The 22,130-nt window shown below is 67.5% G+C and overlaps 1 protein-coding gene across 5 annotated transcripts in view; it reads right to left on the reverse strand.

Moving 5' to 3' along the window:
• PIEZO1 (piezo type mechanosensitive ion channel component 1 (Er blood group)) overlaps positions 1 to 22,130 on the reverse strand; it is a 53,963-nt gene that overhangs the window by 8,046 nt on the left and 23,787 nt on the right. For 4 of the 5 annotated variants that reach the window (XM_088027542.1, XM_088027539.1, XM_088027538.1 and 1 more), the window contains exons 2-30: positions 19,637 to 19,732; positions 15,013 to 15,135; positions 14,108 to 14,150; positions 13,865 to 14,003; positions 11,546 to 11,714; positions 11,185 to 11,398; positions 10,906 to 11,077; positions 10,702 to 10,815; positions 10,526 to 10,619; positions 9,748 to 9,848; positions 9,105 to 9,365; positions 8,553 to 8,661; positions 8,281 to 8,459; positions 8,051 to 8,199; positions 7,788 to 7,970; positions 7,335 to 7,447; positions 7,095 to 7,249; positions 6,764 to 6,940; positions 6,307 to 6,432; positions 6,032 to 6,232; positions 5,378 to 5,582; positions 2,813 to 2,917; positions 2,092 to 2,245; positions 1,642 to 1,885; positions 1,463 to 1,559; positions 1,203 to 1,374; positions 748 to 837; positions 558 to 652; positions 208 to 276 (exon numbers count right to left, since the gene is read on the reverse strand). In XM_088027542.1, the coding sequence (XP_087883668.1) occupies positions 208 to 276; positions 558 to 652; positions 748 to 837; positions 1,203 to 1,374; positions 1,463 to 1,559; positions 1,642 to 1,885; positions 2,092 to 2,245; positions 2,813 to 2,917; positions 5,378 to 5,582; positions 6,032 to 6,232; positions 6,307 to 6,432; positions 6,764 to 6,940; positions 7,095 to 7,249; positions 7,335 to 7,447; positions 7,788 to 7,970; positions 8,051 to 8,199; positions 8,281 to 8,459; positions 8,553 to 8,661; positions 9,105 to 9,365; positions 9,748 to 9,848; positions 10,526 to 10,619; positions 10,702 to 10,815; positions 10,906 to 11,077; positions 11,185 to 11,398; positions 11,546 to 11,714; positions 13,865 to 14,003; positions 14,108 to 14,150; positions 15,013 to 15,135; positions 19,637 to 19,732 (4,149 nt within the window). The remainder of the gene's footprint in view (positions 1 to 207; positions 277 to 557; positions 653 to 747; positions 838 to 1,202; positions 1,375 to 1,462; positions 1,560 to 1,641; positions 1,886 to 2,091; positions 2,246 to 2,812; positions 2,918 to 5,377; positions 5,583 to 6,031; positions 6,233 to 6,306; positions 6,433 to 6,763; positions 6,941 to 7,094; positions 7,250 to 7,334; positions 7,448 to 7,787; positions 7,971 to 8,050; positions 8,200 to 8,280; positions 8,460 to 8,552; positions 8,662 to 9,104; positions 9,366 to 9,747; positions 9,849 to 10,525; positions 10,620 to 10,701; positions 10,816 to 10,905; positions 11,078 to 11,184; positions 11,399 to 11,545; positions 11,715 to 13,864; positions 14,004 to 14,107; positions 14,151 to 15,012; positions 15,136 to 19,636; positions 19,733 to 22,130) is intronic. The other variant, XM_088027541.1, reaches the window with a different exon arrangement.

The raw sequence follows: 22,130 nt of genomic DNA on the forward strand, positions 1-22,130 counted from the left end.
AACGACGGGAGGGCAGCACCGAGCCTGCCGTGGGGGCCTAGTTCAATCGAGGCCGGGGTGAGGCCCGAGGGAAAGGCCGGGGGCACAGCCAGAGGTGCACACAGAGCAAGCTCCCTTGCCCAGAAGGCAGACCGCAGCTGAGAAAGGAGGGGCCCAGGCACAGCAGCCCCGACGGGGTGGCCGTGGCAGGCCAGGCTAGGGTGGTACCTGTGGCGTGGTCCAGCCAGGGCCGCCACCACTGTCTCCGTGGGGAGGAGCCCCCTGGACTGCCGGGCCCTGCGGAGGGGCGGGGCGGACGTGAGCCAGCAGGGAGAAGCACGGGGAGGGCGAGGGCAGCCCCCTGACGGACACCACCTCTGTGCGGACAGGGGGCCTCGCCGTGCTGTGGGGAGCGGCGGACAGCCCACAAGTGCACGCAGACAGTGGTGGCCTGGCCACGGAGCCTGCAGGGACACGGGGACCACATGGCACGGGACAAGTGGGCGGGAAGGCCCGTGGACAGCACGTGGCACGGACACACCCGGACCCGGGAGCCCTTCCACCCCCCGTCTACTCACCTGGCTCCTGGGTGGGGTCTGGGGGGTCCTGGGAGCGACTGTGGCCCACCCGGCCCTGCCTGTGCTTTTCCTGCTTGGCGCGGATACGCTCCATCCTGGGGGGTGGGGGGTGGGGGGCGGCCCTGAGCACCGAGCTGAGGAGGAGAGCTGGTGAGGAGAGCCCGGGGTCCCCGCCCCGGGTGCCACCTACTGCCTTTTCAGTTGGGCCAGGGACTTCTCCTCGGCCTTGCGGTGGAGCTCGATGCTTTTGAGGTTGGCGGCGTTGTACAGCGCGAAGCCCCTGTGGGGGGGTCACCCCGGGGATGCTGAGCTCCAGCTCCCCGGCTCTCACACCTGTGGGCTCGGCCCCAGCTAATGCCCCCCTTGCCCTGTGCTGGGATCAGGAAGAGGAGACCTTCCTGCCGCCTCCTGGCTCACGGAGGCCGAAAACATGCAACCGAAGAGGCGTCAGCGGGCAGGGGCTGGGCTGGCTCGCAGCCCGAGGAGCACGACCGAGGGAGGCCCTCCCAGGCCACCCAGCCCGCGGCCGGCGTGCGGGCACAGCCGGGGCCAAGATGAGGCGCTCGGGCCCCGAGGAGGTCCCGAGTGACGTGCGGTGATGGAGCGGGGACGCGGGGCCCCGGGGCACCCGAAGCCGGGGCTGACCTGGAGGCCTGCAGGGCGGTGGCCTGGAGCTCCGCACGCACGTGCAGAAAGTAGCGGCTGAGGAAGACCCGCCGCTGCAGCAGCAGGAACAGGAAGCAGACGCTGTCCCAGAGCACGCCAGCCTCCTCCACGGGCAGCAGGCAGTCCCGGTCCCTGCTCAGCATCTCCTTGGCTGTGGGACGGTCCAGCTCAGGACAGGGGGCCCCACAAGCAGTGCGCATCCCTGGGCCCGGCCCATAGTGTGCCCCCCGCCTACTCACGGTCGTAGTAGCCTTTGACGGTGCACACGAGGCTGAAAAGCTGGATGACCCAGCAGAAGCTGCTCTGCATCTGTTCCACAAATACGCAGGACAGGAGCTGGGGCAGGAAGAAGGTCAGCCTGGGTCCCGCGGGGCGGGGGAGGGGGCGGGGCCGGGGGGCGGGCGAGGGGCGGGCTCACCGAGAGCATGTTCTTAGAGATGATGACGGTGACGTTGTACAGGATGAGGCAGTCCCACAGCACGAGGCGGGTGCGCGTCTGCTTCTGCAACAGGCTGGTGCCGAAGAGCAGCAGGTAGAAACAGGCCAGCAGGTAGCCCAGCCCGAAGATGCTGATGCGCGTGGCCCCGGTAACAAACACCACCACCAGCACCAGCCAGAAGAGGTAGCGGAAGACGGCCACCTTCAGCATGTCGAGGTAGGACCTGTCAGACAGGCCGTCACTGCAGGGACCGGGCGGCCCCCACCCCCTCCCGGCAGCCCCGGACCAGGGACGCCCGTGGAACGTGCCCCTGCGGCCAGGTCAGCGTCCGCCCCTCGTCCTGGGTGCAGGGGTGCTGCCAGCAGCACCCGTCCCGAGCTTGTCTGTCAGGCCTGCAGACCAGCCGCTTCTGCAGCGCCCAGGACCCACCTGCAGTAGATGAAGTTGGGCACGGCACTGGGCTCGCCCAGCTGCAGCTCCAGGTGGTCAGTGTTGATGCCGGCCATGAGCTGCCACTCCTCCGTGCGCTCGGCGGAGAACACCTGCCACTGCTGGGAGGCACACAGCAGCAACAGGAAATCACCTGCGGACACATGGGAGATGGCTGGCCACGCGGGTGCAGCGCTCGGCAGCACGGGGCCGGAGGGAAGCACCGCTGTGTGTCTGCGGGGGCCCACCGTGGCAACCACGGATGTCCACACGTGAGCATGGACAGCAGGAGACGTGTCTCTCCGTGCCGCGGAGGCACCCCCACCCCAACAGCCGCACGCACACCCCATCCACCCCGACAGCCGTACGCACACCCCGTCCACCCCCACAGCCACACGCACACCTATGTCCACACAAGGGGCCCTGCTGGTGTCGACCCCTGTGCGCACACCTGCGAACAGATGCAGATGTGTGTGGCTGGGCGTACACATGGGAGGTGGGCCTCCGTCTCAGGAAACATGCCCAGAGAACTGGACACCGTTGTGGGGCAAGGCCCCTCTGGGGCCCCACAGGGCTAGCTGGCCAGGGAGGCCTAGACACCGTGCCCCTTGCTGGCAGAGGCAGGCCTCCGCTCAAGGGCTGTCCGTCCCCACGCAAAACCTCCGTGCCCTGCCACGAGGCTGGCAGGCGGTGCGTGGGGGGCCGGGCCACAGGCACTCACTGATGAGGTTGGTGGAGTTGGGGGTTCTGAAGAAGTCGGGCAGGTACAGCCACTTGATGAGCGCTGAGTTCATGGGGATGGCCTGGCTCCAGCGCCACGGGTAGTCTGTGGGTGCAGGGTGTGCGTTAGGACCCCACCCGCAGGCCCACAGCCTCCAGGTTCACAGGCCTCATTCTTGCACCCACTTGTGCATTCACACGGTCTCAAAAACACCCCATCTCCTGTTCAGAGCACACAGGCCAGAGATTCTAGTGCATTCTTCAGGCATCAACCGGCCCAGGCCCCACGCAAGGACCTAAGAGCCAGTCCGGGGAGTCACAGGCGGGCAGGCCTGGTTGCGGGGTGGTCACGGCATGGAGGGCCCCAAATGAGGCTTTGTCATGCGCCTACCAGCCAAGACAAAACACAGGGACACCACAAACACCAGTGAGAATGCAGAAAAACCAGGTCCCACGTCCATCCCTGGCAGGAACGTCAACGACCAGCTCTGCACACAAGTCCCCGAGAAGCGAGAACTATGCCCACACAGAGAAGCCTGTGGCTGGACACCCCCGACAATGTCCCTGCAGAGAGCCCCATGCCGGCAACAACCTGCACCTGCCATGGGCCAGAGATGACAGAGCTACGTCCGTCCACCACAGACAGCCCTCAGCAGGGGAGAGCACCAGATACCAACGCCCATGGCCGCCCAGATGCACCCCGACTACATTCGCCGAGTGAAACAAGCCAGCCCTGAGGCACCCTGGGGCACGATTCTAGCTCTGTGACACCGGGGACGGCCATCTGTGGTTGCCCAAGACGGGGGTGGGCAGGCTGCAAATAGCCCACACGGCCCCAAGTTCGGGGTGCTGGGGAGGCCTTAGGGAACTGCCATGCATTTGTCAGAACCCAGAGAGTGAACTTGACCACATAATTAACTCCAGAAAGTACATGGATGCTGGGGACCCAGGATGGGGCACAGACTGCGGGTCCACCTGGAAGACCATCGTGTGGCAGACCCCTTGGGAATGGGGAAGAGCAGAGCCCACCCACGCTGCTTTGGAAAACAGTGTTTTGCCTGAAGAAAGGCACCCAAAGCAGCAAGCACACCCCGGGCCCAGATCTCGCTTCTGCGTTTCAGCCTGCGGGGACAGGAAGGGGCGCTCCGCGGGGCGGGGAGGACTCCCCGGCTAGGCGGAGGGCGCAGGCTGGGGCAGGGGCGTGTACAGGCGCAGTGCGGGTGTGCTTGGAAGGCGGCGGGCCCGCGACAGGGCCCAGGGCCTCCTGGGGCCAACACAGCAACCGTGTGAACAACAAAGTAGCAGCACCCCGTGTCCACACAGACAGGAAAGAGCAAGTGGACACGTCGCGGGGGACGGAGCACCAGTAACTGTAGGACCAGCAGAAAGTCACCACCAGAGAACCCAGCGAATGAGCCCCGCAGACAGGACCCTCCGGCGGAGGCTGGAAGCAGCCCGAGAGGTCCGGGAGCGACAGTACGTTCGCAGAGCCTCAGGGGAGACCCACAGTCGGCACTGCCCGAGGGACAGGGAGCAGCCCCCGAGCGGAGACACGCCAGCCCCGCGGGGCAGGACGCTTCCCGGCTGCGGCGTTCCCGCCAGAAGGGTGACTTCAGCTGGTCCAACGGGTACCAGACTATCCCCAGCTGAGGGACACAGCCCAGGCTCCTCAAAAGCTCCAAGGTCCTAAAAGGCAAACCGCAGAGCTGAGCCAGCACCGAGGAGACAGCACGACGGGAGGCGGCGTGGGGCCCGCGGTCCACACCCTGGCTAACTCGGGGGGCGCTGGGCGAAGGGCATCCGGGTAGGTCCTACTTCAGCGATTCTGCGTAACAAGGTCCAAAGCAGCCCCCGAAACAGGAAGAAGGACAGGGAGAGTCTCAAATGTGTCTGGCTGAAGAGCTGGCCTCAAGGTGATGTGCTGGGGGGTCGGTTTCTGAGACACTTGGAAACGGTCCGGCCAGCGGCTGCCGCACGGGGCAGGCATCTGGGGTGCAAACGCCGCCACGTGACTCGCCAACGGCCTCACGCGCCCACAGGCCCACAGGGAAGCCTTGAGGAGCCGCTGACGCAGCGCGGCCGTGGCGGTGGAAGGCCCTGGGGGCGCCGCCATTCTGACAAGCAGCAGAGCGCGGAGAAAGCCGGGCACTTCTCCACAGACCAGCCAACTGACAAGTGCACCAGAAATAGCCGCGAACGCTGGCCCCACGAGTCCCGCCCGCGGCCCGCTCAGCAGTCCCCGCTCGCGGACGCCGCAGGAAGCAGCAGGCCCTCCGCTGGGGGGCTGGGGACACGGGAGGGCAGAAAAACGACCGCACCCCCCAGGTGCCGGCCGTGCCAAGGACGCTGCACCGCGGCAAACCCACAGGCCCGCCCCAGAGCCCGCCCGGAGAGAGCCAGGAGCAGAGCGCCGCCAGGGGCACCCCCAGGGGACGAGGCCAGACCTGGGGGTCGTGCAGGACAGATAGCCACGTGCGGCCCCCCGCCCGGGCGCCCGCCCTCGGGGCACGGGGCTCAGAGACTGTGGTGTGGCCCCCCGGGGATGCGGCAGCCACCGCCCGCTCACCGATGCACAGGGCGGGGGGGATGCCCAGACACAGCAGGTACTGGTAGAGCAGGAAGAGCGCCAAGAAGAGACAGTAGTTGGGCCAGAGGCGAGCGATGGCTGCGCGGCGCCGGCGGGTGAGGATGAGCACCAGCCAGCAGCCGTGCAGGATGACCATGAAGTTCATGCGCTGCCCAATCACGTTCACGGCCATCAGGAAGCAGATCTGGGGGTGGCAGAGGACGGGGCGCACAGTGAGCTGCCGGCGGGGCGGACCTTTCGGGCAGACTGGGAGGTCAGGCAGGCTCCGAGCAGTGGGGGCAGCAGCCCAGCTCACCAAGGCCCACACTGCCCTCGTGGAAGCGTGGAGAGGCTGGACGTGCCTCCGCCACGAGGGTGGCAGGGGGAGCCGTGGCTCAGGGGCTTCCAAGCACAGTGGACCTGCGACCCGGTCTCCGGCCAGGGTCCCTGACCCCCTGGTCCTTACTCTGCGGGGGCAGGCCAACAGCCTGGGAGGTCCGGCCCCTCGGAGGTCCTTCCCCTGTGCGCCCCCCACCCCCAGGTGGCCCTCGAGGGCCTGCACGCTGCTGATGCCCAGCAAAGGCCACACAGAGGGTGACATGGGCCCCCCCGGTCCTGCCCAGGGAAGGGGTGAGGGTTGACGCTAGGCCTCACCTCTAGCCCAAATTTGTAGAAAAAGAAGTTGACAAAGTACTTGAGGCAGCTGAGCAGGTCCTGGTCCAGCCGCTGGCGGGTGCCGTCGGCACATACGGCCTGGGCGGGCAGCGGGCCCAGCTGGTGTTGCCGGCGGTGGTGCTCCTGGCGCCGGTACATGATGGCCTCGAACACCAGCAGCAGCAGGACCTGCAGGTGGTTCTGGGGAGGGGGGCACGGTCATGCTCTACCCACCTCCCCTGCCCAGCCCCAGGACCCTGTGGCCCCTCGCTCACCTGGATGTAGCCTAGGTTTGGGAAGCCCTTCCGCACCCCAAACCAGTTGGCAGGGTCGACGGGCCCCCGGTACAGCAAGGACTGCTTGATCTCTGCCTTCTGAAGGTTGGTGCTGTTGAGCAGGGGCTGGGGGAACGGAGAATCAGCACCTGCTCCCCCCACCCCCTGGGAGCCAGACTGTGACCCCAGGACGGCCCCCCCTACCCGGCCCCCCCTACATCAGTCACAGCTCCGGACAGGTCCAGGTCAGACCCTAGCGACCCCCCACCAGGGACACATGTGGACTGTCAGCCTCTGACCGACCCTAACGGGGAAAGGGGCAGCGTGTCTGGGGACGAAGGGGCCACAGGCTGGGGGAGGGGTCCCCCGCCTCTGTCCCCCCCACCGTGAGCTGAAGAGCCATCGGTGTGGACCCCCAAGGTCCGGGAGGCTGGGTGAGGCTCCTGCCTGGCCGTACCTCGGTGCAGTTACTGGAGTACTCGTGGGGGCTGACGACCTTGAGCTGGTAGAGCATCTTGCACACAATGATGATGCAGGTCCACACGGTGGACAGGCAGGAGGCCATGGGCCGGAAGCGGGGGTAGGGCAGGGCGAAGGCCCAGAGCACCACCAGCAGCAGATTCATCACCGACACCTGAGAGGTGGTGGGCGGGCTGGGGCAGGCACAGCAGCACCTCCCGGGGGCCCCGCGACCTGCCGCCCCGGGGCGCCCCCCTCCAGGAAGGCCGACAACGGCGCTCCACGTGGCCCTGCTGCAAACGGGGGTGCGGTGTCCATCCCGTCCTTACCTCCTTCAGGGCCACCCACACGGTGTACAGGGCCACCAGCTTGAAGACGTGCAGCTCCAGGAGACGCCGCACCAACACCTGCACTCGGGTGAGGATGTCCGAGAAGCCGGAGGCCAGGTCCAGCAGCCGTTCAGCCACCAGGCCCCACTTGCTGGCTGCAGCCAAGGGGGAGGCGCCGTGAGGAAGAGGGGCTCACAGGGGTCGGGGCAGAGGGACCTCACAGCTGCCCGTGGGACTCACCTTCCGGGCCCTGCATGGCGGGGCAGGGGCCAGCCGTGCTCATCGGCCCCTCCTCCCCGGGCTCCTCCTGCTCCTCCTGCAGCAGCAGTGGGGTCCCACTGACCGCGTCCTGCCTGCGGGGCCCAGAGCATCACTTCCTACCCCAGCTCCCGGGGTCGGCCCCACCGGCCCCTCCTGTTCCTGCCCTCCCCAGGGCTGCAGGAAGAGAGCCCCACCACAGCCCCCGCTGAGGTTCTGTCACCGACCCGCCAGGCCCGCCCGCGGCATTTGAAGGGGGCAGCTGAGGCCTTGGCTGGGCTCCAGGCACTCCTGTGCACACCCACCCGCCTCCTTCCCTTCCCTTGCGTGTGCCAGTGGGGTGGGGCATGCTGCAGGGCCCCCCCGGCCCCGCCATGGGCCTGGACGGCGGTCTGCACCCCTGGGGGCCGCAGACGTGCGGGGCCGGCCACGGACCTGTGAGCCCAGCGCGGGAGGCGGGCACCGGGTGGGGGCACGTGCTCCAGGTCGGTGAGCTGCATGAAGGGCTGGTGGAAATAGTGCAGCTGCAGGATGCAGGCCAGCAGGAAGAAGCCGGGGACCAGGATGCTGGAGAAGAGCTCTGACACGCTGAACTGCTCCAGGCCCAGGTCCCCCAGCCTGGAGGGGGGAGGGGTGTCAGACCCAGGCGGCCGGCGGGGAGCGGGAAGGCCCCCACGCCCGGCCCGGCCCCCACTCACTGCTCATCCGTGAGGCCCGTCAGGTTGCGCCAGTACGTGGGGAAGTCCTGGAACTGGAAGGTGTAGACGGCGATGAGCACCAGCATGGTGTAGGCCACCACCAGCCACCAGAAGAGCTTGAGCAGCTTCCTCCACAGGCTGTAGTAGACCTGGTGGGCACAGGCGCAGCGGTGAGGCCCGGCCCCGGTGGGGGCCGCCCGTGTCCCCCGCCGCCGCCGCCGCCCGGGTACCTGGAAGAGGGTGAGGCACAGCAGGAAAAGCAGCATGTACACGATCTTGTACACGACCAGGCGGCCGGCGAAGCTGACCACGATGAACATGCCGGCGCACACGTAGATCCAGTACTTGGCGTACAGGCCGCTGACCAGCTGCCCCAGGCTCTGCAGCAGCGTCCGCATCCGCGGCGGCTCTGCGGGTCGAGCGGGCATCAGCGCGGGCGTGGGTTCGGACCGGGCGGGGACTGCCCCCCCCCCCCCGCCCGCCGCCCCATCCCGGGCCTCACCTGTGTCGGCCACGGTGACCCCCGTCGGCGCGGCGGGGGCCTTCGCCTTCAGCAGCTTCTCCTTGACGAACCGGCGCAGCAGGAGCCAGAAGGTCAGCGTGTACAGCAACTGGGGCGAGCGGGCGCAGCGTCACCCCCCCAAAGCCAGGGCCCGGCGCCAGCCTCCCTGCGGGCCCAGACGCACCCTCCCGCACCCGCCAAGCAGAGCCCAGACATCCAGGTACATGGCGCTCTGCCACAGCAGCCTCACACAGGGACACGAAGCTCCCAAGATGCAGGCGCAGTGGGGGGCACTGTGGAAGCCGAGTCAGGGACGCAGGGACATCCCCCGAGGGCACAAGGTCATCACTCATTCACTCAACAAACATCGACGCAGCCACTGCTCCGGACAGGCTACAGGGGACCCCGCGGGGACAGCCAGACACGGCCCTGCCCTCCCAGAGGTCCCACATCCACGGGGGAGCCGGACAGCGAGCAGACGGCACCGTCATGGAAGCTCACAGGTGCCCTAGACACTCACCATGTGAAGGGGGACACGGGGGGGACACTCACCATGGCGCCAAGGTCCAGGCAAGGGTAGCGGGTGTGCTCCAGCCCCAGCTGACGCAGGCTCACAGGGCCCAGGGTGGTGGGCAGCTCGGGACGCAGGTCCATGGCCCACACGTAGCGCAGGCCACACAGCGCCAGCCCGTAGAGCAGGATGAAGGGCGAGCAGAGCATGGCCATCTGGTGGCGGCTGCGCACGGTCCAGATAAGGCAGGCCCAGAGCAGCAGTACGAAGGTCAGCCAGCTGTGGTAGGTGATGCTCCACACCTGGTCAGCCAAGGCTGGTGGGCAGGGCTGCAGGGCGCACCCGGCCCTGCTCCCCCACACCCTGCTCCCCGGCCCTGCTCCCCGGCCCTGCTCCCCAGCCCTGCTCCCCTGGCCCTTGCCCGGGGACAAGGAGGCCAATGCACCTCCTCAGACTGGAGCCCGGTGGCACAGGATGCAGGCTCACATGGGCACCCACCTGCTCCACGTATGCAAGCACACACACACGCTGCGCAGCTTGCAGCCCAACAGGACACAGCCCCATTTCTGGCCACAAGGCACCAGGCTCTGCAAGACGTGGGCCACCATCCACCTCCCAGAACGTCCCAAGGGAAGCAGCAGGAAGGGCCCACCTGGAGGGCCGCCCAGGCCGGCTGCCCCTTACCATCATGGCAATGAGGGCACACACGTAGCTCTGATCCATGATGAGATGACCCAGACTGTGTAGTGGAGACGGCTCTTGAGGCTCAGCCAGCCTGGGGCGCACTGAGGGGGGAGGGGACAGAGGTCACCGGGGAGCCGGACCCTAGCTGGGGAAGCTCCAGCATCAACAGAGGTAGGCTCTCGCCCACACCAAACTCAGGCAGTGGGGAGGAGGGGCCCTAGGGGCAGAAGATGCCGGCAGAGGGCCCGGCTCCCATCTGACGCTGCTCCCCGACCGGTCCTGGTCCCATTCACCAGCTTTGGTTTCCAAGACCGTGAAGGGACACAGGGTGGACAAGATGACCCCGACCCCTTCCAGCTCTGTGCACGGCCAAGTCCCCAGGGCGCCAACGACTCCACCTCCGGCTTCATGCAAAATGGAGATCAAGCCTTCGGGGAAAGGGAGAAGTGCCCAGGGAAATACCCCGCCTTCCCCACGGGGCCGCTGTGGACGCACAGGCCCCCTGAAGACAGCTGGCAGTCCAGGGCCCCGGGCCATCCCAAAAGGTAGCAGTCCAGTCGTCTGGGAACTGGAAGGCAGGTGGGGCGGGGGGGGAGAGCTGGAGCCTCCAGCAAGGTCTCGGGCGGGCGGCCTGACCCCATGTCCAGGCCCTGGGGGGGGCCCCAGATGGCACAGCTAGGAGGTCCGCAGAGCAAGGGCACCCCGGCCACCAGGGGGCAGCACCAGTGCGCCTGCAGGAGGCGGTGTCCCTGGGCAGCCCGGGGCATAGTGCACTCACGGGGGCGCTGCTGGACGGGGCTGTGGCCAGTCAGGTCATGCACGGTGCAGCTGTCAGTCTCCCAGTCAGACCCCGTGGTTGTGGGCAGCATGCACTGCGGAGATGAGCCGAGACCCCGTGAGCCAAGCCCTCGGGCAGGCAGGCTCCAGCACCACAGCTCAGCCCCCACTCCTCACCTGGGCAGCCCCCTCCTCCTTGGTGGCTGCAGCCCTGGCCTGCCCCTGGGGCCACTGGTCCACCTGGGTCAGCTCCACCTCCTGCTCCTCATCACTCCCGGCCGCCTCCTTCCTCTGCAGAGACCAGGGCGGAGCTCAGCGCCCGCCCCCAACGAGGGGCGCAGGGGCGGAAGGCCATCAGAGGCCACTGGCCCCGGGCCTCACCTGGTTCAAGGGCTGGTGTGTGCGGAGCTTGAGGAGTGAGGTCACGGTATAGTAGAGAAGCAGCAGGACTCCGGGGCTGACGTAGATGGGCCAGTCGTGGCTTGTATCGAGGACCAGCACGTTGGGGCTGGAGCAGTTGCTCTGGGCCACTAAGGCCTTGAGACCGAACACCCTGCCCAGAGAAGGCGAGCCACTGACCGCTGGTCGAGGAGGACCCGGGGACCAGGCAGCCAGGGCCCGGCGAGGGGGAGGGACGGGGCCTGTGCAGGTGAGCCTCACCTGGCCCAGATGCCGGACGGCGGGAGCATGGCCTGGGCGAAGGGCGTCTGGTAGCAGTAGATGCAGATGAGGTGGCCGGCGCCGAAGCAGCCCACCATGACGCAGAGTGTGCTGAAGCCCAGGGGGCTGATGGGAAAGTGGCACGCCCACCAGGTGCAGGTGGCCAGGAAGATCAGGAAGTAGACGCTGGAAAAGGCGGAGGGGTGGGCAATGCCTGCAGGACAGGGCAGAGGCAGCGGGGTCACGCCTGGCCGGGCCATGAGACCACGGTCTCAGTGGCCAGTGGGGAGCTGGGCAGGCTGCTGAGACCCTCCCCAGTGGCAGTCGGTGCTGGGGTCCCTGCTCCTTGCCCAGTGGGTACCTGCCAGCGCGAGCAGCACGATGGCCAGGGTCCGCCCCGCAGCCACCAGCAGCCAGTGCGCTGTGATCTGGAACCGGGTGGCCAGCTGCAACCTCCGCGTGGGGGCCAGCACAGGGGTTCCCTGCGGCCCCACTGGGGAGCCGGTGTCCACTTCCCTGTCATCCTCGTCCTACCAAGGTCATGAGGAGGGGCAGAGGTCAGGGGCACGGCACTCAGGCCACTCAGGGAGGGAGGGGCAGGCTGCTGGCCAAGCATGGACCCAGAGGTCTGCCCACCAGGCCTTCCCGGAGACCACCCGCCCCAACCCCCAGACACGCTCCCGCCAGGCCTGGTACGCATGACAACCGACCCCTGCAGGCCGGCCTCAGACCATTCCAAAACGCTACAAGTCTCTTTTTTATCTCCTTCTCTAGCCTGGGGGCCCCCAAAGGCCAGGCAGCCCCCCCAGATTCCGGCACGCATCCTCGAAACCCCTGGCTCCTGAGAGGCCCCGAGAAGGGATTTTTAGGAAAAAGGTAGCTGTGCGCACATGGTGTCCCCGCATGCCACAGTTTGGGGAGCACCGTCCGGTCTCCGCCCCTGGGTCCCAGGGCCGAAGCAGCGCTTTTCTCTTACGTAGAGGGAGGGGGGTGCACAGGAGACCCCGAGTCCGCCCACGGTGACCCTGCTCCCTTTCTGCCGCCTGTGGGGCACCTGGACAGCAAGGGGCGGCAGCCTGCAGGCCTCACAGAGGTCAGGGCTCAAGGTTTCCCAGGAGGAAGCCGTTGCCCGGGTGCCCAGCCCCCTCCCCCACCGCGTTCCCACCTGCGAAATGGGCACATGCCTGTGCCTTTCCCTAAGGGTGGCACTCAGCGGCCAGGCTGAGCACACAGGAGCCAGGCGACCTGCTCCCATCCCAGCTCGCGCCACCCAGCTGAGCAGCCTTGTGCAAGTCACTTGACCGCTCTGTTTCCCCTCCGTCCGACGGAGGTGGGGACCAGATGGGTCCTGTCCTCCCAGAGCCTGAGCGTGGGGAGGCCACGGGGAGGAGCCCTTGAGCAGAGCCCGGAGGGAGGGGAAGGGGCAGGAGCCAGGCCTGAGCTCACCCCCGCCCACCACTAGCCGAGGCCCTGGGAACGCGTCTGAGCGCCTGCGGGAAGAGCAGAGGCAGCTGCCGGGCGGGAAGACAGGTGCTCGGCCGCCTGCGGCGTCCAGCCGGCCAGTCCCAGCTACAGCCCCGGCTCAGCAGGGCCCTGGGGCCGCCACAGGGGCCTTGGCGGGAGCCTCCTCTCTCCTTCCCTCCCCATCCCCCCGGCGGCCCGCCAGACCCCCTGAGAGCATGCATGTCCCCACGTGTGACGTGAGTCAGGACGCGTGTGCACAATTGCGTGCACACACTGTCCCGTGGGTGGCGCCGTGTGTACGTGCACGTGGGTCTGGGCTTGGAAACTCGCACCTGTGAGGGGCCCCCCCACCTAGCTCCGAGGTCGTCTACACCAGCCACCCCGGGTCAGCGCAGGCTCTCATTAGCCAGTGGGGACATGGAGATGGGGTGACCCATCCCAGTCACGGGGCAGACCCGGTTCCAGGCAGCCCTGGGCTGTGAGGGGGACGGGTTGCGAGCAGTGCTGCCCCCGCCCCCCCGTGCTATCCCAGATTTCGGGATCGAGTCCAGCCCCTTCGTGGCAGAGCTGTTCCGGGAGGCCTGGCTCCACTAACAAGGAATCCAGAGGCAGCCCTGGCCCCCCCCAGGGGCCCATATGCCCGCCCGGGGGATGGCGCCCCAAGGCCGGCAGCAGGGTGGTCCCAAGCCCCCCGAGGGCCTGGAACAAGAACCTGAGCTCTAGGCTCCCGTCTCCTCTCTGAAAGTGGGGTGCCAGCTTTGTCTGGTGGGCTGGGGACAGGGACAGCAGGTGGGGTCAGGGGCAGCCTGAGTCACCCCCAACCTGGAGGGGGCTCCCTGACAGCCAGCAGGTCACTCCCTGCAGGGCTGACTCCCTACTGCCCTGTGGCCTGGGAGGACCTCCTCCGGGAACGGTTTCTGAAGCACAGACACGACCTGGAGCCCTCCAAGTCCCCCCCAGATGGAGCCCTGCTAGGACCAGGTCTGAAAGGCACACAGGCGGTGGTACTGCTCGGGGCGCCCCGCATCCCGGGCAGGGGGCACACAGCTTCTCCCACCTCTGAGGCCTCATCTCTTCACAACGAGCACATACTGACTCTTAAAACTGAAAAGTCCACGTTCGCGTAAAAGAAAAAGTGAAATCGTCCTCAGATGGGCAGAGCTCGGGAATACCCCCCCTCCAGCACACGTGCACCCCGTCTTCCTACAGCCCTCACCGGCTCCTGGGCACACTGGCTTGGCTGGGCGTCCTGGGCGAGGCGCCCACACAGGCCGAGGCACACAGAGGAGGCCACCAGGACACCGAGGTCGGGGGCCACCAGCCGGATGGCGTTGGGGATGTCCCTCAGGTCCAGCCTGTGAAGGGCAGGGAGAGCCCCCTGGTGGGTCGGGGAGGGCAGGTGCCAGGCAGGGAAGGCAGAGGATGGGGGGACCCCAGGGGAGGCAGGGAGCGTGCTTACCTCGTGACCCCCACGTGCCGGGAGAGGATCTCCCAGGGGCTGCCTGCGGAGAGAGGCGCAGGGGACTGGGTCAGGCAGCGAGCACCAAGCACCCCTACTCCTTGCCGCCAGGAGGCCCGTGGGAGGCCCGTGGGAGCCCCGCGGTCGCAGAACGTGGCTGGTGTCAGGGATGCTTGCAGAAGGCTGCCTTTATTAGTAGGGAAACGAAGGCCCAGCCAGGGAGAGCCAAGTGGATCGAAAGCCCGTACATTGTGTCTGGCACAACGGGGACTCCCGGCCCCGACCCATGGGCGCTGGAACGGGGAAGCCCGTGTCAGAGACACCAGGGCAAGGGCACCCACGAGGCGCCTGGCTTCTCCCCGTGGCCCCATTTCTAAACTGCAGAATGGGCAGCATCAACATGGAACGAAAGCGGGAGCGCCCAGGCACGGCGGGGGAGTGATGCCAGGCAGGACCTAGGCTGTGTGGGGGCTGGGCATGCAGGGCCCCCACATCTGGAGCCCAGGGGGCTGATGTCGATCCTGTCCAGAGCTGGGAGGGTGTGCACCCGCTGCAGACAGTGTCCACAGGATGAAGGGCACTGGGCGGTAGGCCCGGCAGGGCACGGAAGGCCACTGGTACCCCGGTCCCTCCGCACCAGAGGCAGATGCTGCTGGATTCCGGAGTGTGGAATGAGCCCTAGGCTGCTCCAGCCCAGCCCCTGGGAGCAGCTGACACTGGCACTAACCTGGGCCATGTAGGGCGAACATGAACTGGGGCCGGGCACTCAGGGCCCATACGAGGCACAGCCTGGGGGGGGGGAGGGGGCAGGCGGCCTTCCCAGGGCTGCTGTCCCCGCTCCGTGTCCCCGGGCTCCTGGCTAGCTCAGCAAGGCCACTAGCTCCCCCAAACCCATTGAAACTCACAGCTGGGCCCCAGAAGCTGGTCCAGGCGGGGCATGGTGTGCAGGCATATCTGGAAGGCCAGGTGAGCTGCCAGGAAGAGGAGGCTGAAAACCAGCAGGGCCCGGAGGAGGCGACCAGTGTGGCCTGCGGGCAGAGTGGGCAGGGGTGAGGATGGCCTGGGGCCCTTATTCCCACAGCCCGGGGCACCCAAATGCCAGCAGTCCCACCTGTGGGGGAGAAACCGAGTTTAGAGGCTGGGTTTGGGGGACCCAGAGCACAGGCAGGGGTGGTCCCAGACAAGGGCCCCGTGTGCCTTGCAGCGGGTGGGATGTGGGGCTCAGCGCCGGGCAGGGAGGCCGTGGCTGCAGGGAGCCGTCTGCGCACACAGCCAGCGCTCGGGGGAGACCCACGGAGTCCGGGCGCCGACCCTGCTCTGCGCGGCGGGCAGCTTGGGCTCCGTGCAGGGGGCTGAGACTCTGACTCCCACACTCTGAGCTCCGAACCCTGGCTTCCTCCTCTGGCGCCTTCCAGCAGGAGCCCCAGATCCTCACTGTGCCGCCGGCTCACTGGCTGGGGCTCGGGGACAGAGGGGTCGCACTTTCTCCGGCCCAAGGCTGGCGGGCTCAGGGTCCCGGCTCTGTGGGTGCCCCTCCCCCAGGGGTGCCCAGCAGGTGAGACCCCTGGAGTGCTGGCCCTCCTTCACCCCCCGCCCCACCTGACTTTGCAGAAGGAAGCCAGGCTCAGAGAGGGCAAAGGACTCCCAGGGGCAGCCCAGTCAGGCCTCGGACGTCCTCACCGACACTCATTTCTAGGTCCCTCCCGGCCTCTGACCCTCGGGGGCAGGGGTGAGTGAAGGGGAGAGCAGGGTGGGGCTGGTGGAACACTGGGAAGGGACAGATGGAAAGCGAACGGAACGTCTGGCCCTCGGCCGCGGCTGAGCCAACTCTGCTCGCAGCACCAGGCCAAGAGCAGGGAGAGGCCGAGGGCCTCCCAGCAGGAGGAGGGGCGGGCCACCTGTGGGGAGCAGGGCAGGGCTCCTGGAGGCTCCCTGGCCGGGCTGACCGCCCCTGCCTGCTCAGCTGTGCAGCCCGCTCCTGCAGGCCCGGGAAGCGCCAACAGGAGGGAGCATAGCGGGCGCCGACGCACCCTGCTCTGGAGCCACGGACACCCGAGGTCGGCCTCGTGGACTAGCGGGGCCGAGGCCTCAAGTGCCAGGCTGCTGGGCCCCTCAGCAGGTGCCCCACTGGCTCCTATCGACACCATGTGACGGCGTCGGACGTCACCACTTCTGGCCCCCCTCCTCCTCGTCACCAGCTCCCGTCTTGGGTGGCCAGCCAGTGTCCTGGACCACGGGCCGCCGCCAAGCCAAAGGGGCCAGAGCACTGGCCCCGTGGCTTCAGCTCCCCGCCAGGCGGGGGCTGGACGAGCACAACGCAAGAGAGGTGGGGGGTGGGGGTCGGAACCCCTGCCCGAGCAGCAGGGGCAGGAGGCTGGCCGGACCTGGCCTGCTGACCCCACGACGACACTGGGTGCCATCCCACGCTGCCCACCTGAGCTTCGGTGTGGTCTCAGGGAGGCTGGCCGGCCCCTTGGAGAGCCACTCGGGAGCGCGGTGGGACAGCAGGGAGGGCGGCCAGAGGGCAGGGGGGTGGGGGTCAGGCAGGTGAGGGGCTCCTGCATCCGCCCAGGAGGGACGGGCTCTCACAACACTGCTGGAAATGTCCCTGTGGAGCAGGAGGTCTGCTGGGGGTGCCGGCTGCCCGCTCCCCCCTTGTGGGCGCCGCGGTTGGGGGGCTACGCAGAAACCACCCCTCCAGTAGGAGCAGTGATGGGGCTCAGGCTCTCAGGGGAACAGGAAGTGGAGATGGCAGGCTGTGGACCCCAGGAGCAGAGGAAGTGGGGCACCCTCCCAGAGTGCATCAGCACGGAGGATCTGACCCGGAGCAGGAATCCTGGGTTGGAACCCCCCAAAACCGCCCTACAGTGCCCTCTCAGAGGGGACCCCTGTTCCCAGCCACAGCTCACGGACCGCCATCCTTCCTACGCTACCCCCTCCGCAACTGCCCACCCAGCGAGCTGCCGCCCCCACAGGCCTCGCTCCAGCCAGCTGTCTGCAGACCTCACCCCGACAGGAGCCTGGCTCCCGGGGGTGCGTGAGGGCCTCAGCGGGAAGTGCTCTGAGACGCTGGGGAAGGGGGGCCAGCAGTCGCAGCAAGCCGGCTCCGGGGGGGGCCCACCTGCTGGCAGAGCAAACCAGACGGCCGCCCCACCGGGCCCCCAGGGAACGCTGCAGCAAGGAGCACCTGGGGGGGGCCAGGAAGCCTGGAGGCGGGGGTTTTAAGGCAGGGACGGGGTCTTGAGGCCCTAAGTGTTAAGGGGACGGCCGGCACTGACCCCTGCTTGCAGCTTCTGCTGCAGCCCTGCCCCCACAGAGCGCTCGCTCCGGGCACAGAGCTGGAGCCAGCCGCCTCGGGCACAGGGAGCTGCATTACCAGCGGACGCCCCCATGGGGGACGGGGCCGGGGGTCAGCACCCATCAGACCTCCCACCAGATGCCGGCGCTGCGGCCCGGCCTCCACATGTCCTACACTCGAGGCCAGGCTCCCGGGCACGAGCAGGCCTCCCATTTCCCCTCTCCCGCCCGGAAAAACCAGGCAGCCTCCCTGTTCCTGAAGGGCCTCTGAGGGTGGACAGACAGAGGTCAGGCAGCGAAGTCTTCCCAGGGCTCCCTAACTCCTCCCCACCTGGCCCCTCCTGCTCTGGCCAGGGCCCGCGGGGGCTGGGAACGGAGCACACCGAGGGAGGGGGAGGGAGGGGGTGGGCCTGCCGCCTGAGCTGGGAATCCTGGACGGCTGCGGCACGCTGGCCTGGGTGAGGGGCTGGCCTGGGGCCCAGCAGCTCTCAGCCCTGCCCCTGTGCTGCCCCCCCAGAGCCTTCACGGCCCTGTGCTCCCAAATTCCACCTGCAAGACCAGCACCCCAGCGAGGAGAGAGCCTGATGGGGGCCAGAGCCAGAGGGACGAGGGTCACTGCGGGGCCCTGACAGTGGACATGACCAGGGCGCCAGAGCCAGAGGGACGAGGGTCACTGCGGGGCCCTGACAGTGGACATGACCAGGGCGCCAGAGCCAGAGGGACGAGGGTCACTGCGGGGCCCTGACAGTGGACATGACCAGGGCGCCAGAGCCAGAGGGACGAGGGTCACTGCGGGGCCCTGACAGTGGACATGACCAGGGCGCCAGAGCCAGAGGGACGAGGGTCACCGCGGGGCCCTAACCGTGGACATGACCGGGGGGCCAGAGCCAGAGGGACGAGGGGACATTCGACTGGCCGTTGCCGGCCTGGACGGTGGAGGGAGGGGCCGTGGGTGCCTGGAGAAGCCGGGAAAGATGAAATGGATCCTCCCCTGGAGCCTCCAGAAGCTGCGAGCCTGGCCCAGGAGGCCTGGCCGGTCTTCCGACCTCCACCCCAAGCGCAGGAGGGGATGCTGCAGGAGCGACGGGAGGCCCTGAACGCCCCCAAGGCCCCGAAGCAGCCGACTTCTCCTGAAGGCAGTGTCTACGGGCCTGTCTCCCTCAGCGGGGCCTCAGCTGCCCTGGCCAACCTGGTCCTCGGCCCTGCTGGGCTCCTTTCTCACTCACCTCTGCCAGGTACTGCGGACAGCCGGCTTCTCTCGGGGACCCCTGTTTAAGCCTGGGTACCTCTCTTCCCCCTCAACACCGAGGGGGCCTTCCCACCTATGGAGGGCAGAGCAACCTTTGGGGACAAGCATTACCCTCCCCAAAAAGCTGGGGGGAAATGGATCCTGAAGCACATAGCAAGCAGGTGGCAGGAGCCCAGGGTAAAGGGTCCTTTCAGCAAGTCTGGGCCCCACCCGACCCTGTATCACCTGGCCACGGGTCTCCACCTGTTCACAGGGGGCCTGCCTGCACCACGGGGCATGGAGCAGGGCACAGCCCTGTCCCCTCTTGCCTGGGGCTCCTGAGACGGCCTCCCTGCTCCCAGCCCCTCTTGGATGGCTCCATGCCACAAGCTCACAGTCAGACCCTCCTGGGGGTGCAGCCCCCCCATGGGCTTCCCCACATCTGTTCGTCTGGCCACACAGGAGACTGAGACAGCACCCACCCACCAGGAGCTCAGGACCCAGACGGACACATGGCATGCCCAGTGACCCGAATGACAAGGTGCTTGCAGATAAACTGAAACCCCACGGAGCTCAAGCAAACACGAAAGGAGCCTGACTTTAGGGTATGGGGTGGGGGGAGGCGACGTGGCGGCCAAAAAAAGGGGTTGGCCGGAGCCTCGCCAGGCAGAGGGGTGGGGAACGGGAGAGGGAGCCCGCAGGGAGACGGGCCGCCCCACGGTGCCTGGGAAGCTCCGGGGATAAGGGGGAGCCATCCGATGACCCCCACTACCTTCAGCACGCCCCTATAACACGCAGTCAGAAACGAAACGCTGAAACTAGCCCAGGGTCAGCAAGGGAAACATGAAACTTGAGGCCACCCGTCCTTCACCCCAGCTGCTAAACTGCCCAGGGCTTCTGCGGAGTGCGCACACGCCCTGCGTGCCTGGGCCGGTCCACGTGGACAAAGAGCTCCGAGGCCCCGAGTGCCCCCTCCCGGCAGGAGCCAGTGCCCAAGCCCTTACCTGGGATGCCGTGCCGACGGGGACCTGGGAACCAGGGCAGCAGCAGCAGGAACAGCAGGTAGACCAGAGAGAGGGCGTTGAAGCGGGACAGGCAGGCTGCAGGCAGAGAGAGGGCAGTTAGCATGGCCACACGGGGGGGGGGGGGGGCAGGGGCGCCCTGTGCCCCGGACATCACCCCCCAATCACCCCCTACATCGCCCCCAGCATCACCCCCCGATCGCCCCGAACATTGCCCCCCAGCATCACCCCCAGACATCAGCCCCGGACATCAAGCCCCCAGCATCACCCTCTGATCACCCCCGGCCATCAAGCCTCCAACATTGCCCCCCACATCGCCCCCCAGCATCACCCCCTGACATTAAGCCCCCAATACTGCCCCCAGCATCACCCCCCTAGACATCACCCCCGGACATCAGGCCCTCAACATTGCCCCCCAGCCCACTGGGCACTCCCACTGCCAAGCATCACCCTAACCCCCTGCCCTTGGCATCGCCCCAGACACTGCCCCCCAAATATCACCGCGGCCATCACCCCCAGTCATCTCCTGCCAGGATGCCGCCTTCCCACAGGTGTGAGCAACCCTGCTAACATGTGACCGGTCACCTGTCACTCGGGATTCACACGCTGTCATACTGCGTCCAGACAAGCACAAGTCACCTGTCACCCAGAGCATGTCCACGGTCACACTGTGTCCTCCTACGAGTTCTGCTCCCAACATCACGTGGTGCGACTTCTCCACGCACACGCACGGGCTCATCCTGTCCACCCCTGTGTCTCGGGCGCATACCGCCACGAGTCCCCCCGCCACGGGCAGACATGACCAGGTGGCTGACTTTCCTGACTCTTCCTCCTTTTTAAAAATTTTATAGTTTCAGGGGCGCCTGGGTGGCTCAGTTGGTGAAACGTCGGACTCTTGGTTTTGGCTCAGGTCAGGATCTCAGGGTCGTGAGATGGAGCCCCGCGTTGGGCTCCGCGCTCAGCGTGGAGTCTGCTTGGGACTCTCTCTCTCTCTCTCTCTCTCCCTCCACCCCTCCCGCTTGCGCTGTCTCTCCCTAAAAGAAAGAAATAAATCTTTAAAGAATAAAATAAATAAAATAAAATCTGAGAGTTCCAGTTAACACACAACACAGCCGACTGCTTGAGTCAGCCACACGCCGGCCGCCCCGGCAGCCCCTCGGCCGTACCCTCTCCCTGAGCGGAGCTGTGGGGCTCGCGGCCATCAGCCTGGCTGACCTGTGAGAGAGGCCCACGTGCCCACAGCCTGTTCCCGCCTTTTCTCTGAACCTGCTGACACCTCTTCCAGCCGGCACAGCTGGACGCTCCCTTGACCAGGGGCAGGGGGAGGCCGGGGGCCTGGGGCTCATCCGGCCACAGGGAACGGATGGTTGCCAGGGGGTGGGGGGGGAGGTGGCCTGATGTGGGTCTGAGCAGGGAATCAGGGGCCCTCTCAGCCTTCCCTGGGGCTGCCCGAGAGGGGGCTGGACTGCGGGCCCAGCAGCCTGTGGGCACCGCGGGAGCGGCCCCCTGCTCCTCAGTCACCTCCAGGAACAAGGGGGCCCAGGCTGACCCCAGCCCTGGCCGCCCAGGAGGGCAGAGCAGAGCGCTAAGGGACGGGTGCCTACCGCGATCCATCCCCTCCTGGACAACCAGCCTCGCGGTCAGCCGTCTGTGACTAAGCAGAGCGACCCCGCTCTCCTTTCCACTGAGAGGATAGGATGAAAGCGGCCCTGCTCCCTGGGCCTCAGACCTCCCAGCGTGAGCCGCGACCCGCCAATGCCTTGGACGTGCAGGGGGCCGCTGCATGGACCGCCCGAGCCCCAACCAGCCGACCCGAACTCGCGGGCTGGGGCCGGGGGGCGGGGGGGGGCAGTGCTAAAAACAAGTCAGGGGCCGGGCTGCCTCCTCTGGGCAAAGAACGGCTGGAATACCAGTGTCTCCTGGGGAGGACGCTGCCAGAGCCTTCTGAGCACAGGGTGCCCCCGTGGGTGTGGCCAGTCTGCACCGTCCCCACGGCCTCTAGCTCGTGACGGGAACTCTTCCACCCTCCTGTGTCAGGAGGGAGGTCTGGTTCTCCTGGGCCCTTGCTGTTTAGACAGGCCTTAGCTGGACTCCCTCGAACACCCCCCCCCGGAGGCTGGGACAAAGAAGGGGCTCCTGCTCCCACAGAACCCAGGCTGCCGAGACCCCTGCCAACACGCCACCGCATGCCCAGGCTCAGGGTCACCAGCAGGGCCCGGGGGCTGTGCACACCTCTGCCAGTCTGTCCCCCAGCCTCACCTTGCCCTGGGGCCCGAGGCGCTCACCCAGACCAGGAGCTGGGGTGGGGCGGAGAAGCCGAGAGGAGCGGACAGCAGGAAGAGCCGCCGCGAGGGAGGCAGAGCCCTGACCTCGCAGCCGCGGGCGCACCTTGCCCCAGGTCTCAGTTCCCGCCTCTGTACAATGGAGTTCACACAACCCGCCCGAAGGGTCGTCTGGAGAGTTAGCCTGGGTCTCG

This window comes from Eumetopias jubatus, unplaced genomic scaffold, assembly GCF_037043125.1.
Source record: "Eumetopias jubatus isolate StellerSeaLion01/CBP00866 unplaced genomic scaffold, mEumJub1_p1.0 scaffold_10, whole genome shotgun sequence".
Taxonomy (NCBI): Eukaryota; Metazoa; Chordata; class Mammalia; order Carnivora; family Otariidae; genus Eumetopias; species Eumetopias jubatus.